At 36.3% G+C, this 22,552-nt stretch overlaps 1 protein-coding gene across 1 annotated transcript in view; it reads left to right on the top strand.

Moving 5' to 3' along the window:
* The window catches only part of ADGRV1 (adhesion G protein-coupled receptor V1), a gene marked incomplete at its 5' end in the record, with an annotated part of 540,732 nt that overhangs the window by 57,803 nt on the left and 460,377 nt on the right, over positions 1-22,552 (top strand). The window contains 3 exons of the mRNA XM_081287826.1: positions 14,592-14,768; positions 18,375-18,555; positions 19,625-19,827. Coding sequence (XP_081143952.1) covers positions 14,592-14,768; positions 18,375-18,555; positions 19,625-19,827 — 561 coding nt within the window. The remainder of the gene's footprint in view (positions 1-14,591; positions 14,769-18,374; positions 18,556-19,624; positions 19,828-22,552) is intronic.

The following is a 22,552-nucleotide window of genomic DNA, read 5'->3' as shown; positions in this document are numbered from 1 at the left end:
CCTGAGGCTGAGATAGGAGAATCGCGAGTTCAGAGCCAACCTCAGCAATGGCGAGGCACTGAGCAACTCAGTGAGACCCTGTCTGTAAATAAAATACAAAATAGGGCTTGGGATGTGGCTCAGTGGTTGAGTGCTCCTGAGTTCAATCCCTGGTACTTAAAAAAAAAAAAGTAAACAAGACAGCAAGTAAATCTTAGCAATTATCCTTAAAGTTACTGCATTTTGAAAATTCAAGTCATATTCCACACATAATTTACTTTTGGGTACTGCTTTGAATACTGTATAAGTAAATGAACTAATATATATTGAAAGCTAGTATATATAATTGTTAATGAAATTTTATTCAAATATGAGTTTTGAGGTTTTTTCCTTGTCCAAAGCATACTTTAGTTGTTATAATATTCTTCAGTGTTGTCTATAGATGCTTTTCTTGCCAACCTTCTTGGCCAGCTAAATTCATTAGCAGTTTTACTGTGCTTATCAGTTCTTTCCATGTTTTCAAAGATTAGTAATCATCTTGGTTTCCCATTCAGTAATATGAGAGTGAATGAAACTACTTCACAGGTGTTTTGTGTGATAGCAACAGCTCAATGTCTATGGATGTTGCCAAGAAACAGGAGAACATTTCCCTTTGCAAGTTGATTCTAATACATTTAGAAGAATGTCTATGTAAATTGAAATGATTAAGAAAAATAGGGGTGTATAGGACTTGAAAAATTTATCTACAGCACAGGCATCATTGTAGCTTAAATGGGAATGCCTGGCCCTCTGAAATGTCACATAGTCCCTTTAGCTCTGTGGTTTGGTGATATCATAAGAGATCTTCAAATGGTGGTCATATTTTTTATATCATAAGTAGAGTACTTCTTAACTAGAGAAAACAAACATCATACAAATCTGCAACTTAAAAGAGAAATGTTCATCAACTGTGAAACTACTTTATATGAATGTTCAGAGAACTTTTACATATCAAATTTTATGTGCCTTTCTGAAAGTCCATATTATAGGTGCAGCACATATTAATTATTAGTTTCTTTATAGTAAAGAACAAGAAATTGACATTTTCAGGCACAAGAAGAAGATAACCCAAGTTGAAGTAAGTGGGAAATGATCAAGTCATATGACTGATTTGTAGCTTAGTGATTACTAGTGCTTAATGAATATTAGTTTCCCCTTTTGGTTCTCAGATACAATGGGAAGAACTGGAATTTGAACATACATGTGTCTTGTGATTCTAAGCTGCTATCTTTCTCTCTAAGTTGTTAATATCATTATTTTAAAAAAGACTGATGGCTTTTATCAAGTTATAAAAACTACTGGGGTGCCACACAAACTCAGATTCCTTTCAAGATCTGTCCTCATGTTGTTGTCTTCTTTGGTTTCTGTCTGACTTGTGTGGCTTCAGTTTTGACCTCTGGGCATTATTGATCTCTCTTTGCAACACTGTTGTTCCACATCTTCATGTTTAGTCATTGGAACCTCAGCTCCAAAGACATTTTCTGTGTGAACATCTTGTTTAAAGTAACTGATTTCTAGTTCTGCCTTGTAACTCTTTATCCATCCATAGTTTTATTTTTTCTTTCATAGCATTGATCATACTCCCAAATTCCTTCTGTTATTTTAAAATCTTCTTATTTACTGGTTATCCCCCTCCACCACAAAAATGAAAGATCTTTGAGTGTAATATGGTCTTATTGTTTATTATTGTATCTATACTACCAAGAATGGAGCATGATAAGTACTCAATAAGTCTTTGTTGGAGTTTATGAATACATTTTAATATTAAAACATGAAAAAGACATAGAGCAGTTCAGATTTAAGATGTATTTTGACTAAGTCAAAACTACATGAACAACCAGATTGATGGGGAAAAAAATACATAACAAAATTTTAAAACCTGCCATTATAGTTAAGATTTCAATGCTGGCTTGCCTCTCAAATTTCATTGATAGATTGTGGTGAGTATTGGTTTAGTTATCTAGGTATGTAGCTATATTCCTGTTGACTTCTGATTTTGAACATGACTAGCCAATCCTTTCAATGCAGAAGAGAGAAGTTTCCTCCATAGACCATAGTACCCAAGCTGAAGTTCTGGAAAGAACAAAATGGAATGGAAATAGAATGTGTTCACATTAGAAAGAAATATTTAGATGATTAAAATAGGAAAATTTTTGTTGACTTTCAGGAAGATTACACAGTTTCATTCTTAAAAAAGTTAATAGAAAATTTAATCTCTGTTATTTGAGGTAGGAATCCTCAAATATTTTCAATATCATCATAAACAACAATGATATTTATTGGTTGCATACTGAAGTCATTCTCAAAGTAACCCAGAGAGTCCATTTCCAAGGACCCCTGGAGTTTCCTGAGGTCCTTTCCAGGGGGTCCACAAGGTCAAAACTAACTTTTAAAATAATACTTCAGTTTTTTTTATTTCTTCCTTTTAATGACATTTTGTACTAAAAACATAGCTTCTAGTGCTTTTACACAAATCAAGGTTGCAGTGTCACATTGTACCAGTTATTTATTCACCATCCATAGTTTAAAACATGCTAATTTCATGCTATAAGAAGTACAAATGAAGTACTTCTGCTATATTATCAGAACATCGTAATTGTCTCCATGAAAAGTGGTTATACAAATTTTGAGTCATGAGTTTAACTAGCTTCTGTTTTCATGGAACACCAGTTTCACTTAAAATGACTGACATTTAGTTATTCAGACTTGGGTATTTGGCAGACATTTTCATGAAAATAAGCAGAGTGAGCTATTGATTACAAGAAAAACAACTGACAGTTCTTGCTGATGATAAGAAAAATTCAATCTTTCAAATGAAAATTTGAATTTTGTAGCACTTTTATCTGCCAAAGTGAGCTTGACTGTTTCCCATTACTTAGACTTTTCAGATAAGATTGACAGTGATATCAACCAGTATAATTATTTTGTATGATGAAATGTGTCAACAAAGAGAAGATATGTATAACTCAGTAAACCAATATTTTCCAAATAATCATTGCATATTATTATAATATCATGCATGTGTAAAACATTGATTCAGAGTACAAAGTAGGCCAATGTATTTTAATGTAATAAAATATGCTTGAACATTGCAGCTAAATGTTGAGGAACTTCCTCTTGTCAAATTTTGGTATACTATTGCAGATAAAAACATACAATCATCTGAAAAAGACTTCAAATCTTCATCCTTTTCCAATTATGTATTTAGATAGGGCAGGATTGTCTTTATATACTTCAAGTAAAATAACAGAGAACAACAATTGGTTCAAAAAGGAGACATAAGAATCCAGCTGTTTTTTGTTAAGGCAACATGAAAGAGACTTGTAAAAATGTAAAACAGTGTGATCTTATCACTGTTTTATTTTGTTTTTAAATATAGTTACGTATAAAGATATGTTGCTCAGAATGGATTTTTCATAGGTATTTAAGGTATGTTATTAAATAATATTTAATTTGTTCATTTTATATTTGTCATATGATAAATATCAATAGACTTCAACAGTATAGGCAAAACTCCTTTAGAGTTCTCAGTAATTTTATGACTGTTCAGGGGTCCTTAAAAGGAAATATTTGAGAACTGGATTTACTTTATTCATGGGATTGTCTTCACTCTAATTTTAACTTGCTTGTTTTTCACAATTAAAAACTACTGTCATTTCCATAAATTCTTTTCCATTGTATTGTTGCAAAGACATTGAAAATTCCACTTTTTTCCCCTCCTGATCCTTTCAAATTTTCTGAAGGCAAGAGAGATCCTTTAAAAATACTTCTCTGAGTTATGTTACACTTTTACATTTTCTTACACTGTGTTTGTTTTTAAGTGCCTGCCATATGTTATGTGAATGAAATAAGTGATTATCAATATAATCTGATAGCACAGATCATCACCCAAGCATGAAAGAAAATTAAAAATTAATTGGGTTTGTAATTGTTTAACATTAATCTTCTGTTCAATGCAGAAGGACAATTCATGGCTTAGAATACTGTGTTTTATTTTTCCGAGTAAATACATTTTAAAAACTGTTTTTTTGATTACCTTTGTTAATACTTGATCTGAAGATTTGGCAAATTCCTGAGTTGAAAGAGGAAACAGTAGTGAGGACTGTTATTTCTATTGTGAAATTAGTGAGAATGGTTTAGAAGAGTACTGTGGATCTTGTGCATTTTCACACACTGGCCTAAATGTTTGTAGCATGATTCAAAAGTCAATTAGATGAATATTTATATTAGAAAATACTATCAGGTTTTAATTTTGTTTTAGTCCTTTTAAATATTTGTTTTATTTATATATTTTTATGGGGTGCTGAGGATGGAACCCAGTGCCTCACAGGTGCTAAGAAAGTGCTCTACCACTGAGCCACAACCCTAGCCCCTAATTTTAATCTTATTCATATTAATAATTATATTGTGTAGTCTGGTGTTTCTTGAGGTGTTGTCTACAGAAGACCTTGGGTGAAAATATTTAATGCATACCACTGGAAAACCTCCTTGATTCAGGTTCCCATTCCTGGATCAACGTACCTGGTTGGGGGAGGGAAAAAGCAATGTGGAATGAAAAATCTTTCTTGATGAAAAGTTTCATATATATATAGACAAGAGAAAATTATTGGTCCAGTGTGCCCATCACCTAGCTTCAGTAATTATCAGGCTTTTGCCAATCTTGTTTCATCTGAAATAGTTTTAAAAGCAAACCTCAAATATTATGTCCTTTCTCTTTAAGTTCATAAGAATTAAAGGTAGATTTTTACCTAGCATCCTAGGTGATTTTTTTAAACAACCCTTGATATTTAAAGGATCTTCTCTAGTTGGAAATTTATAAAGCTTGCTTTATGGAATATAGTACTAACCTGTTAAATTTTCTATACAATTTTGATATATAGCATATGTTCATACATACTCTTATAAGGATAGTGATTGCTTTTTCCTTTTTAAAACTGAAAACATTCAGAAAATTATAGATTTTGATGATGCTTTTACTAACTGAAAAATGTAGTGCGATTCTTGCAAACAGAAATCTCTTATCTTAGGCCTGGATGCTGCATGGCTATTCTCTGACTTGGAAAAATTTAAGTTGCTAAGGAACCCTCACAGATTCCTGAATCTTTGGATCTATTTGATTCATGCCTATTGCCGAGAAAGGAAGGGCTGAATATTTATATACTTAGATGAATGATTTATTGATTTAACTCATTCAAAATATTCATTCTCAAAAAAATTTAGGATGGGAAATGGAGAAAATCCATTGTTATTGTAATGAGAATTGAAATATATGGAAATCAGATTTCTTTTTAATGATATATGCATGCTTCTTTCCTTATAAAGTGAGATAGTATTTTCATGTAGCTTTTTATTATGCATGTATGTCTGTATTTTAAGGGGGAATAAATCTCCACAGAGTCCATGAAACATTATGGTCCTCCTTTAGGAAGAGACTGAGAATGTTTGATAAGTGGTAGAATGAAGACACTCAGGAGTCTATGACATTAAATCCATACTTTTTCTTTTTTTTTATATATATCAAAATATTACCTGGTACACTTTATTTTTTAATTTTTTTTACTTTATTATACTTACTTTATTTTTTTTAAATTTTTTTATTGGTTGTTCAAAACATTACATAGTTCTTGATATATCATATTTCACACTTTGATTCAAGTGGGTTATGAACTCCCATTTTTACCCCGTATACAGATTGCAGAGTCACATCAGTTACACTTCCACTGATTTACATATTGCCATACTAGTGTCTGTTGTATTCTGCTGCCTTTCCTATACTCTACTATCCCCCCTCCCCTCCTCTCCCCTCCCCTCCTCTCTCTCTACCCCCTCTACTGTAATTCATTTCTCCTCCTTGTATTATTTTTCCCTTTCCCCTCACTTCCTCTTGTATATAATTTTGTATAACCCTGAGGGTCTCCTTCCATTTCCATATGCTTTCCCTTCTCTCTCCCTGTCCCTCCCACCTCTCATCCCTGTTTAATGTTAGTCATCTTCTCATGCTCTTCTTCCCTACTCTGTTCTTAGTTACTCTCCTTATATCAAAGAGGACATTTGGCATTTGTTTTTTAGGGATTGGCTAGCTTCACTTAGCATAATCTGCTCTAATGCCATCCATTTCCCTCCAAATTCTATAATTTTGTCATTTTTTAATGCAGAGTAATACTCCATTGTGTATAAATGCCACATTTTTTTTATCCATTCGTCTATTGAAGGGCATCTAGGTTGCTTCCACAGTCTTGCTATTGTGAATTGTACTGCTATGAACATCGATGTAGCAGTGTCCCTGTAGCATGCTGTTTTTAGGTCTTTAGGGAATAGACCGAGAAGGGGAATAGCTGGATCAAATGGTGGTTCCATTCCCAGCTTTCCAAGAAATCTCCATACTGCTTTCCAAATTGGTTGCACCAATTTGCAGTCCCACCAACAATGTACAAGTGTACCCTTTTCCCCACATCCTCGCCAGCACTTGTTGTTGTTTGACTTCCTAATGGCTGCCAATCTTACTGGAGTGAGATGATATCTTCGGGTGGTTTTGATTTGCATTTCTCTGACTGCTAGCGATGTTGAGCATTTTTTCATGTACTTGTTGATTGATTGTATGTCCTCCTCTGAGAAGTGTCTGTTTAGGTCCTTGGCCCATTTGTTGATTGGGTTATTTGTTATCTTATTGTCTAATTTTTTGAGTTCTTTGTATACTCTGGATATTAGGGCTCTATCTGAAGTGTGAGGAGTAAAAATTTGTTCCCATGATGTTGGCTCCCTATTTACCTCTCTTATTGTTTCTTTTGCTGAGAAAAAACTTTTTAGTTTGAGCAAGTCCCATTTGTTGATTCTAGATATTAATTTTTGTGCTATGGGTGTCCTATTGAGGAATTTGGAGCCCGACCCCACAGTGTGTAGGTCGTAGCCAACTTTTTCTTCTATCAGATGCCGTGTCTCTGATTTGATATCAAGCTCCTGGATCCATTTTGAGTTAACTTTTGTGCATGGCGAGAGAAAGGGATTCAGTTTCATTTTGGTGCATATGGATTTCCAGTTTTCCCAGCACCATTTGTTGAAGATGCTATCCTTCCTCCATTGCATGCTTTTAGCCCCTTTATCAAATATAAGAAAGTTGTAGTTTTGTGGGTTAGTTTCTGAGTTCTCTATTCTGTACCATTGGTCCACCCGCCTGTTTTGGTACCAATACCATGCTGTTTTTGTTACTATTGCTCTGTAGTATAGTTTGAAGTCTGGTATCGCTATACCACCTGATTCACACTTCCTGCTTAGCATTGTTTTTGCTATTCTGGGTCTTTTATTTTTCCATATGAATTTCATGATTGCTTTCTCTATTTCTACAAGAAATGCCATTGGGATTTTGATTGGCATTGCATTAAACCTATAGAGAACTTTTGGTAGTATCGCCATTTTGATGATGTTAGTTCTGCCTATCCATGAACAGGGTATATTTTTCCATCTTCTAAGATCTTCTTCTATTTCTCTCTTTAGGGTTCTGTAGTTTTCATTGTATAAGTCTTTTACCTGTTTTGTTAGGTTGATTCCCAAGTATTTTATTGTTTTTGAGGATATTGTGAATGGAGTGGTTGTCCTCATTTCCATTTCAGAGGGTTTGTTGCTGATATACAGGAATGCCTTTGATTTATGCATGTTGATTTTATATCCTGCCACTTTGCTGAATTCATTTATTAGCTCTAATAGTTTCTTTGTAGACCCTTTTGGGTCTGCTAGGTATAGAATCATGTCATCTGCAAATAGTGATAATTTAAGTTCTTCTTTTCCTATTTTTATGCCTTTAATTTCTTTCGTCTGTCTAATTGCTCTGGCCAGTGTTTCGAGAACTATGTTGAACAGAAGTGGTGAGAGAGGGCATCCCTGTCTTGTTGCAGATTTTAGAGGGAATGCCTTCAACTTTTCTCCATTCAGAATGATGCTAGCCTGGGGCTTAGCGTAGATTGCTTTTACAATGTTGAGGTATGTTCCTGTTATCCCTAGTTTTTCGAGAGTTTTGAACAAAAAGGGATGCTGTACTTTGTCGAATGCTTTTTCCGCATCTATCGAGATGATCATATGTTTCTTATTTTTAAGTCTATTGATGTGGTGGATAACATTTATTGATTTCCGTATATTGAACCAGCCTTGCATCCCAGGGATGAATCCTACTTGATCATGGTGTACAATTTTTTGATATGATTTTATATCCGATTCGCCAGAATTTTATTGAGGACTTTTGCTTCTAGGTTCATTAGAGATATAGGTCTGTAGTTTTCTTTCTTTGAAGTATCTTTGTCTGGTTTAGGAATCAGTGTGATGTTGGCCTCGTAGAATGAATTTGGAAGTTCTCCCTCTTTTTCTATTTTCTGAAATAGCTTGAAAAGTATTGGTATTAGTTCCTCTTTAAAGATTTTGTAAAACTCTGCTGTATACCCATCCGGTCCTGGGCTTTTCTTAGTTGGTAATCTTTTGATGGTTTCTTCTATTTCCTCAATTGATATTGGTCTGTTTAGGTTGTCTATATCCTCCTGTCTCAATCTGGGCAGATCATATGACTTAAGAAATTTATCGATGCCTTCACTATCTTCTATTTTATTGGAGTATAAGGATTCAAAATAATTTCTGATTATCTTCTGTATTTCTGAAGTGTCTGTTGTGATATTGCCTTTTTCATCCTGTATGCTAGTAATTTGAGTTCTCTCTCTTCTTCTCTTCGTTAGCATGGCTAATGGTCTGTCGATCTTATTTATTTTTTCAAAGAACCAACTTTTAGTTTTATCAATTTTTTCAATTGTTTCTTTTGTTTTGATTTCATTAATTTCAGCTCTGATTTTAATTATTTCTTGCCTTCTACTTCTTTTGCTGTTGTTTTGCTCTTCTTTTTCTAGGATTCTGAGATGAAGTATGAGATCATTTATTTGTTGTTTTTTTCTTTTTTTAAGGAATGAAATCCATGCAATGAATTTTCCTCTTAGAACTGCTTTCAATGTGTCCCATAGATTCCGACATGTTGTGTCTGTGTTTTCATTTATCTCTAAGAATTTTTTAATTTCCTCCTTAATGTCTTCTATAACCCATTGATCATTCAGTAACCTGTTGTTCATTCTCCAAGTGATGCATGATTTTTCCTTCCTTCTTTTTTTCAGTTTCATTCCATTATGGTCAGATAAGATGCATGGTATTACCTCTACTCCTTTATATTGTCTAAGAGTTGCACTGTGACATAATATATGATCTATTTTTGAGAAGGATCCATGTGCTGCTGAGAAAAAAGTGTAACTGCTTGATGTTGGGTGGTATATTCTATATATGTCAATTAAGTCTAGGTTGTTAATTGTGTTATTGAGTTCTATAGTTTCCTTATTCAACTTTTGTTTGGAAGATCTGTCCAGTGGTGAGAGAGGTGTGTTGAAGTCTCCCATGATTATTGTATGGTGGTCTATTAGACTCTTGAACTTGAGAAGAGTTTGCTTGATGAACATAGCTGCACCATTGTTTGGGGCATATATATTTATGATTGTTATGTCTTGTTGGTGTATGGTTCCCTTGAGCAGTATGTAGTGTCCCTCTTTATCCCTTTTGATTAACTTTGGCTTGAAATCTATTTTATTTGATATGAGTATGGACACTCCTGCTTGTTTCCAAAGTCCATATGAGTGATATGATTTTTCCCAACCTTTCACCTTCAGTCTATGTATGTCTTTTTCTATCAAATGCGTCTCCTGTAGGCAGCATATTGTTGGGTCATGTTTTGTGATCCATTCTACTAGCCTGTGTCTCTTAATTGGTGAGTTTAAGCCATTAACATTTAGGGTTATTATTGAGATATGGTTTGTTCTTCCAGCCATATTTATTTATTTATGTTACTGAATGTGGTTTGTTTTCCTCTTTGATTATTTTCCCCCCTTTACTGTCCTACCTCCCACTGTTGGTTTTCATTGTTATTTTCCATTTCCTCTTCCTGTAATGTTTTGCTGAGGATTTTTGGAGAGATGGTTTTCTAGCTGCAAATTCTTTTAACTTTTGTTTATTGTGGAAGGTTTTAATTTCATCTTCCATCTTGAAGCTCAATTTTGCTGGATACACAATTCTTGTTCGGAACCCATTTTCTTTCAGTGTTTGAAATATGTTATTCCAGGATCTTCTAGCTTTCAAAGTCTGTGTTGAGAGATCAGCTGTTATCCTGATTGGTTTACCCCTAAATGTGATCTGCTTCCTTTCTCTTGTAGCTCTTAAAATTCTCTCCTTATTCTGTATATTGGGCATCCTCATTATAATGTGTCTAGGTGTGGATCTCTTATGATTATGCACATTCAGCGTCCTGTAGGCTTCTAGGATTTGGGATTCTGTCTCATTCTTCAAGTCTGGGAAGTTTTCTCGTATTATTTCATTGAATAGATTGTTTATTCCTTTGGTATGGACCTCCATGCCTTCCTGTATCCCAATGACTCTTAAGTTTGGTCTCTTTATGTTATCCCATATCTCTTGGATGTTCTGCTCATGGTTTCTTAACTGTCTTGCTGAGCTGTCTATGTTCTTTTCAAGTTGAAATACTTTGTCTTCATTGTCTGATGTTCTATCTTCTAAGTGTTCTACTCTGTTGGTAGTATTCTCAATTGAGTTTTTAAGTTGGTTTATTGCTTCCTGCCTTTCTAGGATTTCTGTTTGTTTGTTTTTTATAACTTCTATCTCCCTGTATAGTTGATCTTTTGCTTCCTGGATTTGTTTGTGTATTTCATTGTTGAAGAGATCTTTCATTGTCTGATTTTGCTGTCTAATGTCTTCCTTGAGACTCCAGATCATCTGAAGCATGTATCTCCTGAATTCTTTATCTGACATTCCATCTGCTGCAGGAATTACCTCTTCTAACGTTGAGTTGACCTGCATTGCTTGTGGTCCTTTCTTTCCTTGTCTCTTCATAGTGTTGCGTTTCTTTCTGCTTACTGAGACTGTTGTGTTGTTGAATTTTCCCCCTATATATTTGTATTACTCTTGTATAGTTGCAAAGTCTCCTGCGCTGGCGTGGGCAGGGGCTCTGCTCCTCCTCCAATTGGGGCGCTGTGCCTACCACATCGGCAGGCCGCTGGGCCTGTTCTGCTGGTTGGTAGCAGGTGCACCTACTTTGCAGGCGCATGGGGCGGCTCTGCCACTCCCAGGTTGCTGGGCCTGACCTGCTGGTGGGTTGCAGGTCCGGCTACCTTGCAGGCGCGGGGGGAGGGCGCACACCTATTTGTATTTAGACAGTTACGCGAAATGGAGGACGTAATGCTTGGGATGAAAGTTGGGGGGAAGGGGAAGGTAGGTGCTCTTGAAAAGAAAGAAGGAGAGGGAGATAGATAGCATAGAGGAGAATGGAAAGAGCCGTAAAACTTGGAAGAGGAGAGAGAGAGGGCAAAGGGAGAGAAAAAGTTAAAATGAAATAGGAAATAAAATTAGGTCTTAGAGATCCATTTTCTTCTCTTCCCATAGGCAAAGCTGTGCCCTCCGGGCTGAGTTTTGCCCTCAATGTGTCAACAGCAATCCCTGTAAGGCGGTTCCTGGGAGTCTCTCAATCCTGTTGGTCTAGAGCAGTTTCACTTCTACGGCCCCTCCTCCCCTTCCTCCTGCCAGCCAGCCAGGTCCTGCTCACCAGAGGCAGTTCACCAAGGATTTGGTTACACTTTCAGCCCCACCGAGTGCTCTATTTCCCTAACTACTGAGCACTCTCGTTGTCATTCATCTAAGCCCCAGTGCTGTGGAGCTGTAGTCTGGGAGTCAATTGTTTGATTTTTCTGGACCCCTTTGGTGGGCACACCTTCGGAATCTGGCAGCTAAGACCATTGGTGTCGCTGCTGGTGGTAATAGGAGTTGGGGGTCTAGGATCCCCTCTACTTCCCTCAGCCCCTTCAGTCACAACCACACTGCTGGCGGTAGGAGGAGTTGGGGGTCTGGAGTGTCCTCTGTTCCCTCCGCCCCTACCGTCACTCCCTCTCAGTTCACGGTTGGGGGATTTGGGGGTGGGGAGTCTTCTCTGCTTCCCTCTGCCCCTACAGTCACGCCCTCATCATTGGCAGTAGGGGGAGTTGGGGGTCGAGAGTCATTTGGCCCTTAGGGTCACGCCCACGGAGAGATTTTGAAGTTTCCCGGTTGTTTGTATCTGATGTCGGTGGGAGTCACACACCTGCTAAAGTAGATTCCTCTGGGAAGGAATCTCTTTGGCTGAACTTTGGTGACTTCCCCTCTCTGCTATGGCGGGCCCCTGGCTCCTTGCCGGAGTGTCCGAAGGGAGGGGTGGAACTGGCTTGTCTCTGGTCTGACACAATCTCTGGTTTTAGTTCCCAGTTCGCTATTTCGTAAAGGGTTGGTTATATTCCCTTCACGCTGTCTCGGGGGAGAGCCGTTCGCCAGGTGGGCGGGGCTATCTGCTGGGCCAGGCGGGGACACTTCTCGCTGCACCGGGCTGCCGGTAGAGCCGGGCAGCTGCGGCCGCGTGGCTAAGTTCTGGGCGGGTGGAGTGGCCGTTCGCTGAGCGAGAGCGGGGCCTCTCGGGACTGCGAGGTGGCGGGCACCGTCTGCTGGTTTGGGCGGGCCGCGCCGCTCTGGGCCGCCGGCCGCTTTCTGAAGCGGCTGGTGGCTGCGGGGCTGGACCTCCGCGCCCGCGTGGCCAGCCAAGATCCACTTGTCTGGGACAAACTGACACTTCTAATAAACCTACCAATTCCCGGCAGGTCCCCTCTTCATGGAATTTTGCTAGAAGTTCCTCAGTAGGTAGACTGCCACTGTTCCAAAGGGTCTTTCTGATCCCGTTAATGTGGAGACATTGGAATCGCTGCTTCCTCGCCGGCGGCCATGTTGGATCCCCCATCCATACTTTTTCTACCAATTTGCTCGGTTTTTATTTTGCCAGTATGAAAATGCAGATGCAAAACTTTATGTGGAAATTAAATAGGATGCTGTATTAAGCATCTGGGTCTTTTTGTTACTTCCTTCTTTTCTCTCCAACCCTTTAAGGTTGGATGGCCTCACCCAGAGAACAGTTCATTCTAACATAATATGGTTGATGAGTCCCTATAAGCCATCATGCTATGCCAGATTATATAGTGAGAAACATTGAGTTTATGAAAAAGATGGGGTTCGGAGAACACTATTCAAAAACTTGGTCAGTGACATTTAAAAAGAAAGGGAATAATTAAAACGTTGTGTACATTAAATGTTTAGTGTTTCCCACTATAGTATATACAGCATATTACCTTGAAAATGACCTTATGAATATTTGTAAAAGTTGGCATTGGAAGGATTTCAGTTTGTGTGCCATTGTAAAGTGAAGTAAGGAAGGTTATCTAAAATTGGAGGAACAGTTGTAACCCTAGAAGTAGAGAAGTGTGGTAGCAGCACATGTGGTGAACTGAGGCAGATGGTAAATGTTGGAGGTGTGTGTGTTCCTATATAGCTTGTTTTGGGTGGATTCAGTTTCCTGTGTCCCTCATATTTTTTTGTGGATGAAATTGCATTTAAAAGCACATGCAAAACTCAGGTTTTATTCAAATTGTTTTTTTGCTTGTGGTACTTGGGATTGAATCTGGGATGTTCTACTGCCAAGCTATTTCTCCAGCCCTTTTTATTTTGAAACAGGTTCTTACTCATTTGCTGAGGCTGGCCTTGAACTTGTGGTCCTCCTGCCTCAGCCTCTCCAGTGACTGGGATTATAGGCATCCACCACTGTGCATAGCTAATACTTGTATTTTTAATCTCTTCAGTTTTTTGTTCTTTTTTTCCCTCCAAATTACGTATCTGCTAACATAAAACTAAAACTGAACTGATAGCCTGAGAGTTTGAAAGTATGAAGACTTATTTTTTTTAAATGTTTCAATTTCTTGCTCCATATTTAAACTGATATTAATTTTTTTAGATCAAAACATTACCTTCTTGAAAAATACACATGTGTTTTATACTTGTATATATGTATGACAAAAATATTAAAAGCATATTAAGCATGACATCAAATGTCCTTTTTGATCTGACTGTTGTCTCCACATTAGAGCCTCCTTGAGGCTCTCCACTTGGTACTTGATATCATTCCCAGAATAATTCCTCCGGATATACTGTATTGCTTCTTATGTCTGTAAAGTTCTTCCTGATGTCAGGTTTCATTCTCTAGCCCCACCTCTGGCCCCATGTGGTCTGGTCTGTGCTGAAATCATCAATAAATCCCAAGTTTGTCTTTCTCTTTAGGATTATGTTTATGCAGAGAAAGGATTATGCATTTTTTGAAAGGAAAAAAAATCTTTTGTAAACATCGCATCTAGCACCATCATGGCACACAAGAGATTCAATGAGTGAGCTGCATATACAGTTTAGAGGTCATGATTCATTTGCTTTATTTATCTATATGAATGAATGAGAGGAAACAAATGATTGTAAATGCTTCTTAGCAATCAGAAATATACCTGGGGGAATGTAGAGGCATTCTAGTCCCTTTTAGAAAAGTGGAAAGTTATAAATTCTGGTTAAAGAGAAGATTTCATGAAAGATTTTAATTTTATCACTAATTTTAATAGATACATTCATAACACATGTCAGTAATTTATGTTCCATTTCAGATTGCAGAGGAGGGATCTACCATTTCATGTGTGGTGGAACGAACCAGGGGAGCTCTGGATTATGTACATGTTTTTTACACCATCTCACAGATCGAATCTAATGGCATTAATTACCTTGTTGATGATTTTGCTAATGCCAGTGGAACGATCACATTCCTTCCTTGGCAGAGATCTGAGGTAAACCTTGTCTTCTTTGTTTCTTTGAAAGTATACTGGAGGGCTGGGGATGTGGCTCAAGCGGTAGCGCGCTCGCCTGGCATGCGTGCGGCCCGGGTTCGATCCTCAGCACCACATACCAACAAAGATGTTGTGTCTGCCGAGAACTAAAAAGTAAATATTAAAAAAAATTCTCTCTCTCTCTCCTCTCTCACTCTCTCTTTAAAAAAAAAAAAAAAGAAAGTGTACTGGAAAGGTTTTTCTGCTGTGTTTGTTCTGTAATTTTGTTGCAGCTTTTTTTCTATTTAAGCAACTTAAAATACTTAGGAGATGAGGTGTATATCATGGCATATATATTATAGTATATGTAAAAGAAAAGTTAAGAATTTTGAATAATATATGTTCAGTTTTATTTATTCTTTAATCCCAATATAATAAGAGTGGTATAGCTTGAGAGTATATCGTTGTATTTTGTTATAACTGATACAGAGAGAAACCATTCAGTTCTTAATGGGACTCTTCCAATCAGCCAATGAGAAATTCTTTTAACTGTAATTTCATTTTATTTACATTAAATTTGGAGAAATGAGATACTTGTTTTGTACTTCAAAAGTGCAAGTTACCTCCAGTTTTATTAAAATAGTCTCACTGCTGAATAGATGCTCCATAAATAAATGATACTTCCTATAATGAAACTGGAATGAAATTTCTTCCTGTATCAGAATTTTAAATATTTGGTTAATATATGATGTTAGAATATTCATATCAGTATAATTTTTTTACATTAAAATATAAATAGCTTATAGTTCATCAGGCATTCATACAAATAACTTAAAGCTTATAATTAATAAATAGTCTTTGAGGAGAGTTTGAGGGACTTAACAAATTAATTGGATAACAAAATTGAGAGATCATTTCAACATTTTTAAAATAAAAAAAGCAGAACAGTAGTCAAATCTATATAATTTGAGAGAAGAAAGAAACGAATTAAATGGTTTATAACAAATGTTTCCTATTATCTGCAAATAGGTCTATGAAAAAGAATTTGCTAATCTTTAGTAAAATGAGGACACCAATAAATTTTCATGCAGCTAAAATTATTTGATTTGCAGAATAATATTTTATTCTGTTTTTTTTTAAAATATTGTCTTGGATTTGAACTGTTCTTTCTCTTTTCTTTCTTTCATTTTTTTTTTTTTTTTTGGTTCTAGGAATTGATCCCAGGAGCACTTAATCACTGAGCCACATCCCTTGGACCCCCTTATTTATTTTTTTTAAGACAGGGTCTAGCTAAGTTACTTAGGGCCTCACATTCTGAGGCTGGGTTTGAACTTGCTATGCTCCTGTTTCAGCCTCCCAAGCTTCTGGGATTATAGGTGTGCACGACCATGACCAGCAAGGTGTTCTTTCTTTATGAAATAAGATAGAGTGTGATAACTTTTTAATGCTTCTATTTGACAAAACAGACTTGATACCCCAGATTTTCTTGTGGAAAATTTACCAGCTACATCCGGTCTGATGATACATATCTGTAATCCCAGTGACTTGGAAGGCTGAGGCAGAAGGATTGCAAGTTTGAGACCAGTCAGGGGACTTAGCAAGACACTGTTTCAAAATAAAAATACCAAAGATGTAGCTCAGTGTTTTTGTGTGCTCCTATGCTCAATCCCCAGTACTTGGGAAATTTTTACCAATTATGAGATAAAAATGTAATTGGGAACCATTGTTTTATAACATTCACATACAATTTGGAAGAGATAAAATAGTAAATCAAATTTGGTAAGTAAAATAGTTACAAATGTTTTAGTCAAGAATTATTTAAATATTATGTTTTATAATTTTTAAATTTCTTTTTCCCTAAAGAAAATAACAACATGATTCAAGAATAATGATGATATTTAGGTAATAACTGTCATTTTTTAGACTGCTTTTTTAAAAAAACACATTGATTATTCCATCTATTAACTGTAATCATAAAAAATATGATTTAAATGAGATTAGAAACCAAATTTAGAGCATACCTCAGACCTACTGAATCAAAATCTTCGGAAAAGCATTTTTATAAACAAGTTGTCTGGGTACTTTTAGGCCAGTGGTCAGTGATTGGAGACTGTTTGGATTTGGTTTGTTTTCAGACTGTTGCCCCATTTCTTTCTGGGAGATAGCAGGAAATCGCCCTTCATTCCTCCTCTTCCCTCAGTCCTCCTCTATTGCCAATCAGTTCTCAAATCCAGCTATTTTCCTTGTCTTTTCTTACTGCATTGGTTCAGAATTCCATCCTTTCAGATCAGTCATTGCTTAAGGCTTCCTCTTGCATCTCCTTTTGCTCTCTGTCCATGCTATGTACATTGTACTGTGGTCTGCCTCTTAAAGCAGATTTCTCATTTTGTCCATCTTCTGCTTAGGATTCTGAAGTTTACCTCTAATCTCTAATGAAATAAATTCTAAATTCTTGATGATAGAAGCATAAATATCTTCTATGTACCAAATCCTGGCCATTCATCTGGCTCTTTCAACTGCTCCAGAATTTATGACCTAATTACCATTCCCAGCACATGCCTTTGCCAATGTTTCCTCTTTTGCTTGGAATATCCTTCCTGATTATTATTTTCAACTGTAATAAATCCATTAGGTAGGGCTTGCTTCAAATGCCTCTTCTGTAAAACCTTTACCAGGTAGAGTTAGTTGTTTCTTTCTCACTTTGCACACAACTCTACCATGACATTTCTACATTACATTTTAAAGGTTTTTCTATATATCTGTCTCCTACAACAGATTATAAGCTTCTTGGAAAGTGGGTCTGTGTTTAAACTCTGGGACACTAGATATATCCATTAATAAAAAAAGAAGGAATTTTTTATTTGCTGTAAATTTTATGGAACATTGTTGAGTTATGGTTACTTCTTTCATAACTTTTTTTGGACTAATTGCTTCTGCCAGACTTCTAATTCTCAATGTAAATCTACTTTCTAAAATACTTATTAGTTGTATTAGACTCTAGACACCTGCATACTGCTCTGTCCTTTCTTACCAGCCTACTACATGCTATCATGTAGTTCCTTCATTAGGAACTCTACCCTGAGACTGGCAATACCGGTGACCTTGGTATGAGGATATGATATGATATTGATATAGCACATCAATATATCTTACATTACATATTACTGCATGAGTAGGATACTTTAAGACAGAAAATTTTACTATGCAGCTCCTTCCTTAGTTTGTTCAGACAGCTATAACAAAATGTCTTATAATGGGAAGTTTAAACAACAGATTTATTATTCATAGCTCTGGAGCCTGGGAGGTCCAAGATCAAGGTGCTTGTAGAATTGGTGTCTGGCGAGGCTCATTCTCTGCTTCATAGTTATGGCACCTTCTCACCACATCTTCTCTCTTCCTCTCTCTATATATAAAATAAAAATAGATATGTACACATGTATATCTATATCCACACACACACACATATAAAAACATATATACATGTTTGCTTTAATTGTGTAAGCTTATGTAGAAATGTTATATTAAATAGAAATTTCAATTAAATTTAATTTAACTGTTTTATTTTCCTCTGGTAAGTAGTTTATTCATGCCTCATTGCTTAATGCCTTTGGATTTATAAATTTATAGGTCCTGAATATATATGTTCTTGATGATGATATTCCTGAGCTTAATGAGTATTTTCGGGTGACATTGGTTTCTACAATTCCTGGAGATGGGAAACTAGGTTCAACTCCTACCAGTGGTGCAAGCATAGATCCTGAAAAGGAAACAACAGATATCACCGTCAAAGCTAGTGATCATCCATTTGGTAACTCACCCTGTTCAAAAGCTTTTCTTTCTACTCTGTGTGTACTTGGTTTTATTAAGTATTTTTTAAGGGACTTTTTGCAAATGATTGAAGCAGAACTCTTTGAGACCTTCTAACTTCGATGGTCTTTAATTTCTAAACTGCCATTTTGAGAGAGATTATTTATGGGAGAAAATAAAAAGAGATTTCTGAACTTAAGTAATATATTTTGGAAAGTTTTTCAGGATATTTTAAAAGTAAAAATCAATTCCATTTATGCCTATCAGAATTCCTTTAATTTAAAAATTAGTATATGGTGATATGTTAACAAATTGAAGTATTTTCTAATTTATGTTTTATTAGCCTTTAAGAAGTGAAGTTATCTCTATATTAATTTGGATCGTGTGCTGAAAAGTTATAATTTTTTAATTAGGGAACTATCATAGATGTCTGTCCTACTAAATTAAGAATATTTTTTGTATTGAAAAGTAATATAAATCTAAGTGGAAATCTGGGAATCACTGGTTTTTGTAGTTATTTTTTTAAGTGTACAAATCCTTTAAGGTCCCACTAATCCTGTTCCACAATGGGTTCAAGAATTAATAAGAGACTCCAGTCAAATAAAAGTATGTGTTTGAAAATGTATGCTTTAAAAAACCCATCAGTGTTCCTTTTTCTGATGTTTCTTTTGGAAAAAAAAAAAAACTTTCTTTGAGTAAAGACAAGGGAAATTAACATTTATACTTTTAACATTATGAAAGCTTATAAACATTTTATATCAAAGCATGTTCATCAAATCTTGGCTAGAATCTTTCTATTTATTTATTTATTTTGGTTTGTTGAGGACCTTTATTTTTATTTATTTATTTATATATGGTGCTGAGAATCAAACCCAGTGCCTCACACCTGCTAGGCAAGTGCTCTACCACTGAGCCACAACTCCAGCCCTTGCCTAAAATCTTTTCTACATTAAGGCCCTCAGAATTTTGGCCTGGTGATTAAAATGATTGTGCAAGATTGCTTCAAATGAACGAGGAATTGTCCTGTAGACGACTGGGAGAAGAATGCCCTGTCTCTTTGCCTCCTCCAGGATTGCTGCAGTTCTCCACAGGGCTGCCCCCACAGCCCGAGGACCCCATGAGCCTGCCGGCAAGCAGTGTGCCAAACATCACTGTGCAGGAGGAGGATGGAGAGGTCCGGTTATTGGTCGTCCGTGCACAAGGACTCCTGGGGAGGGTGACTGCGGAATATAGAACAGTGTCCCTGACAGCTTTCAGTCCCGAGGACTACCAGGTACGTAGTAGTACCTTTGAAGCTCCATTTGTCCTTGTAAAATAACTTCTTTAATAACTGAGGCAGAGTAAAAATAAGGACACTACCCTTGGAGGACTGGAAGGGACTTGCAGAGTATACTAAACAAAGAAAATGAATGCTGATAGCCTTTTGACCTTTTAACTTTAGGCAAATTAAGATGCTTTATTGTGTTGAAACCTGACACTTAAGTAGCTACTGTACTTTTTTGTATTTATACTTGTCATAGTCTTCTTTCATATTATTTGTTTTAATGTTGTAGGTTTGGATCAGATACATGTAAGATTTTGTTTCCTGCCAGGTATGGTAGTGCACACCTCTAATCCCACTGACTCTGGAGGCTGAGGCAGGAGGATCCCAAGTTTGAGGCCAGCCTGGACAACTTAGTGAGACCCTGTTTCAAAAAGAAAAAGAAAAAAGTTTCTTAAATAATATTTCAAATCCTGTTATCTCCATCAGACAGAATCGAGATTGTAAAGAAATTACCTGTCTTTTTAATCATTTTTTTCTTCAAGTGGGGAGTGTCATAAAAAAGCTTCGGATTTAGAATGGACAGAACTGGGATTTAACCTCACCTTTAAATGTGTGGCCTTGGGAGACTTAGTTTTTCCTAAGTTCAGTTTCCTTACCTGTAAAAGTGGAGATATATCATATAGCAGGGTCATTCTGAAGAATAAATGGCTATGTTGAAGTGCCTTGTATTGTACATGATGCACCTGTAGTAATACCCAGTAACCTACCTCTTCTTATTATTGCCAGGATTCTTATTGAGCAAATGCTTTCGGTTTTGGCAGTTCTCCTTGAGAAAGATTTTTATATCCTTCAACATTTTTGTTTTTCCAAAGATTCCTTTTCTTTAAATTTAATGTTCATTTTCTTGTTTTTCACCTTCTTCTTAAAAAGACCCACACAAAGGTGCAATGTTCTGTATTTTGTGTCTGTTTTTCCTCCCAACCCCCAGAATGCTGGCTAATTGAATTCCATTAATTTTAACTACAGTCCAATTAGCTAAGTTGTCCTGAATGTCTTCTTCTTCTAATTCTTTCTTAGGTTATATTTTTTTTTTGCCACTGGCATTTATTGTGCCCTTAGGTGGATATGTAATGTATTCCTCAATCCATCTCAACTTGGCTTAATGTGTTCTCTGCATTCTCTTAAAGCAGTGCTTTAGTCCTCATATCAGTGTTTTTAAATTTCTACTTTGAATCTGCCCACTGCTAGTTGTTTTATAATTTTCTTTAATAATTAAAACAAAATAAAATAAGGAACCATCTGTCCCCATCCTTCACGATATCAGAAAGTTCATGCCCTTGGAGGCATTTTTGAGGATTCTCAGGGTACTTAGCTGCCCTATGTGTTACCTGTCACCACTTTATACTGTTACCTTAATCTGTGATAACCTGATAACTTCTGCTGTCACCACTTATTACAGTGTGTCAACTCTTTCTGGTCTGTGTTAGCACAAGAGTAAGATTTCTTAGATGAGGTGTGTAAGTGTTTATGCTTATATTGAGGGAGGGGAGGCGACTGGAGGCATCATGTACAGAAGAGGAAACAACTGAATTTTCAGATATCACTGTTGTTAACTTTATTCTCATGTACCAAGTTACAAGTGATCTGCACTACTCAGGTGCATAGATCTCAGCTATCTGTAGTGATTTTAAACAGATAATTACTGAGTTACAGCTGTGGAAAGTATTCAAGATATGAGATCTGTAAGAGATGGGTGTTGATGCAGACTGGACAGTGAAGGAAGGCTTTCTACTGATCCCTGAGGTTTATAGAGAAGAAAGACGAAGGGGCAAGAAATGCTTGAGATAGGTAAAATAGCTTGAGCAAAGGTGTCAGTTAGGGAAGGAGCTGTCAGAGGAAATGAAAGAGGAACAGTGCTTCCACAATGTGGAGAGATAGGTATGGTGATAAAAGACAAGGTGCACACAGAGTGGTTCATTCAGGGCCTTGCAGATCAGCTAGACTTCTTTGGATTTCTTTTTTCTTAAGAAGATGAAATACTTGAAAGGTGTTATGCATTCATAAAAGATCACTAGACTGAACCATGGAGAATGGATTAGATGGTACAGATATGGATGCAGAAAGACAAGAGAGGAATCTGTTTCATGGAGCAAGGCAAGAAGTGTTGGAGTCTTGAATCAGGTTGGTGGCAAGGTAAATGAAAAGAAGGAAGTGGGCTCAGGAAATATTTCAGAGTTAAAATGGCAAGGTTTGATGGTAATTTACTTAAAAGAATAGGGCTTCACCATTTAGTGCTATGGACAGAACTGGATGAAACATAGTTTTTAAGGAAAGATCTCATAGAGATTCTCATAGAAATTAAGGAAAATTTTCAAATTTAAGTCTGAATATCAGAGGTTGGAGATGAAATTTGGAAGGTGGGAACATATACATGGTAATAAAAGCCTAGAGAATGCCGGACTTATTTAGACAGAAAGTCTAAAGAGTCTAATGAACAATAATTTTTAAAGGTCATAGGATAATGTTAAAATTTGCAATGAATTCTGAAAAGGATGAGGTAAAAAGATAAAAAGGAAAAGCAGAGAGTCTGGTTCCGTGGAATACCAACGAAGAATATGTTCCAGAAGAAAAGTGGCCTGTTGTATAAGAGATTGCCGAGTTCAAATAAGAATATTTCCTAGAAAGAAAACAATTTTCAGTTGTGTTGTTAAAAATTGTAGAATTATTCCAGTCT

The sequence above is a fragment of the Spermophilus citellus genome, assembly GCF_964194105.1.
Source record: "Spermophilus citellus genome assembly, chromosome: 1".
Taxonomy (NCBI): domain Eukaryota; kingdom Metazoa; phylum Chordata; class Mammalia; order Rodentia; family Sciuridae; genus Spermophilus; species Spermophilus citellus.
Note: the sequence above shows the minus strand (reverse complement) of the source record. Positions and strands in the feature narration are given on the sequence as shown.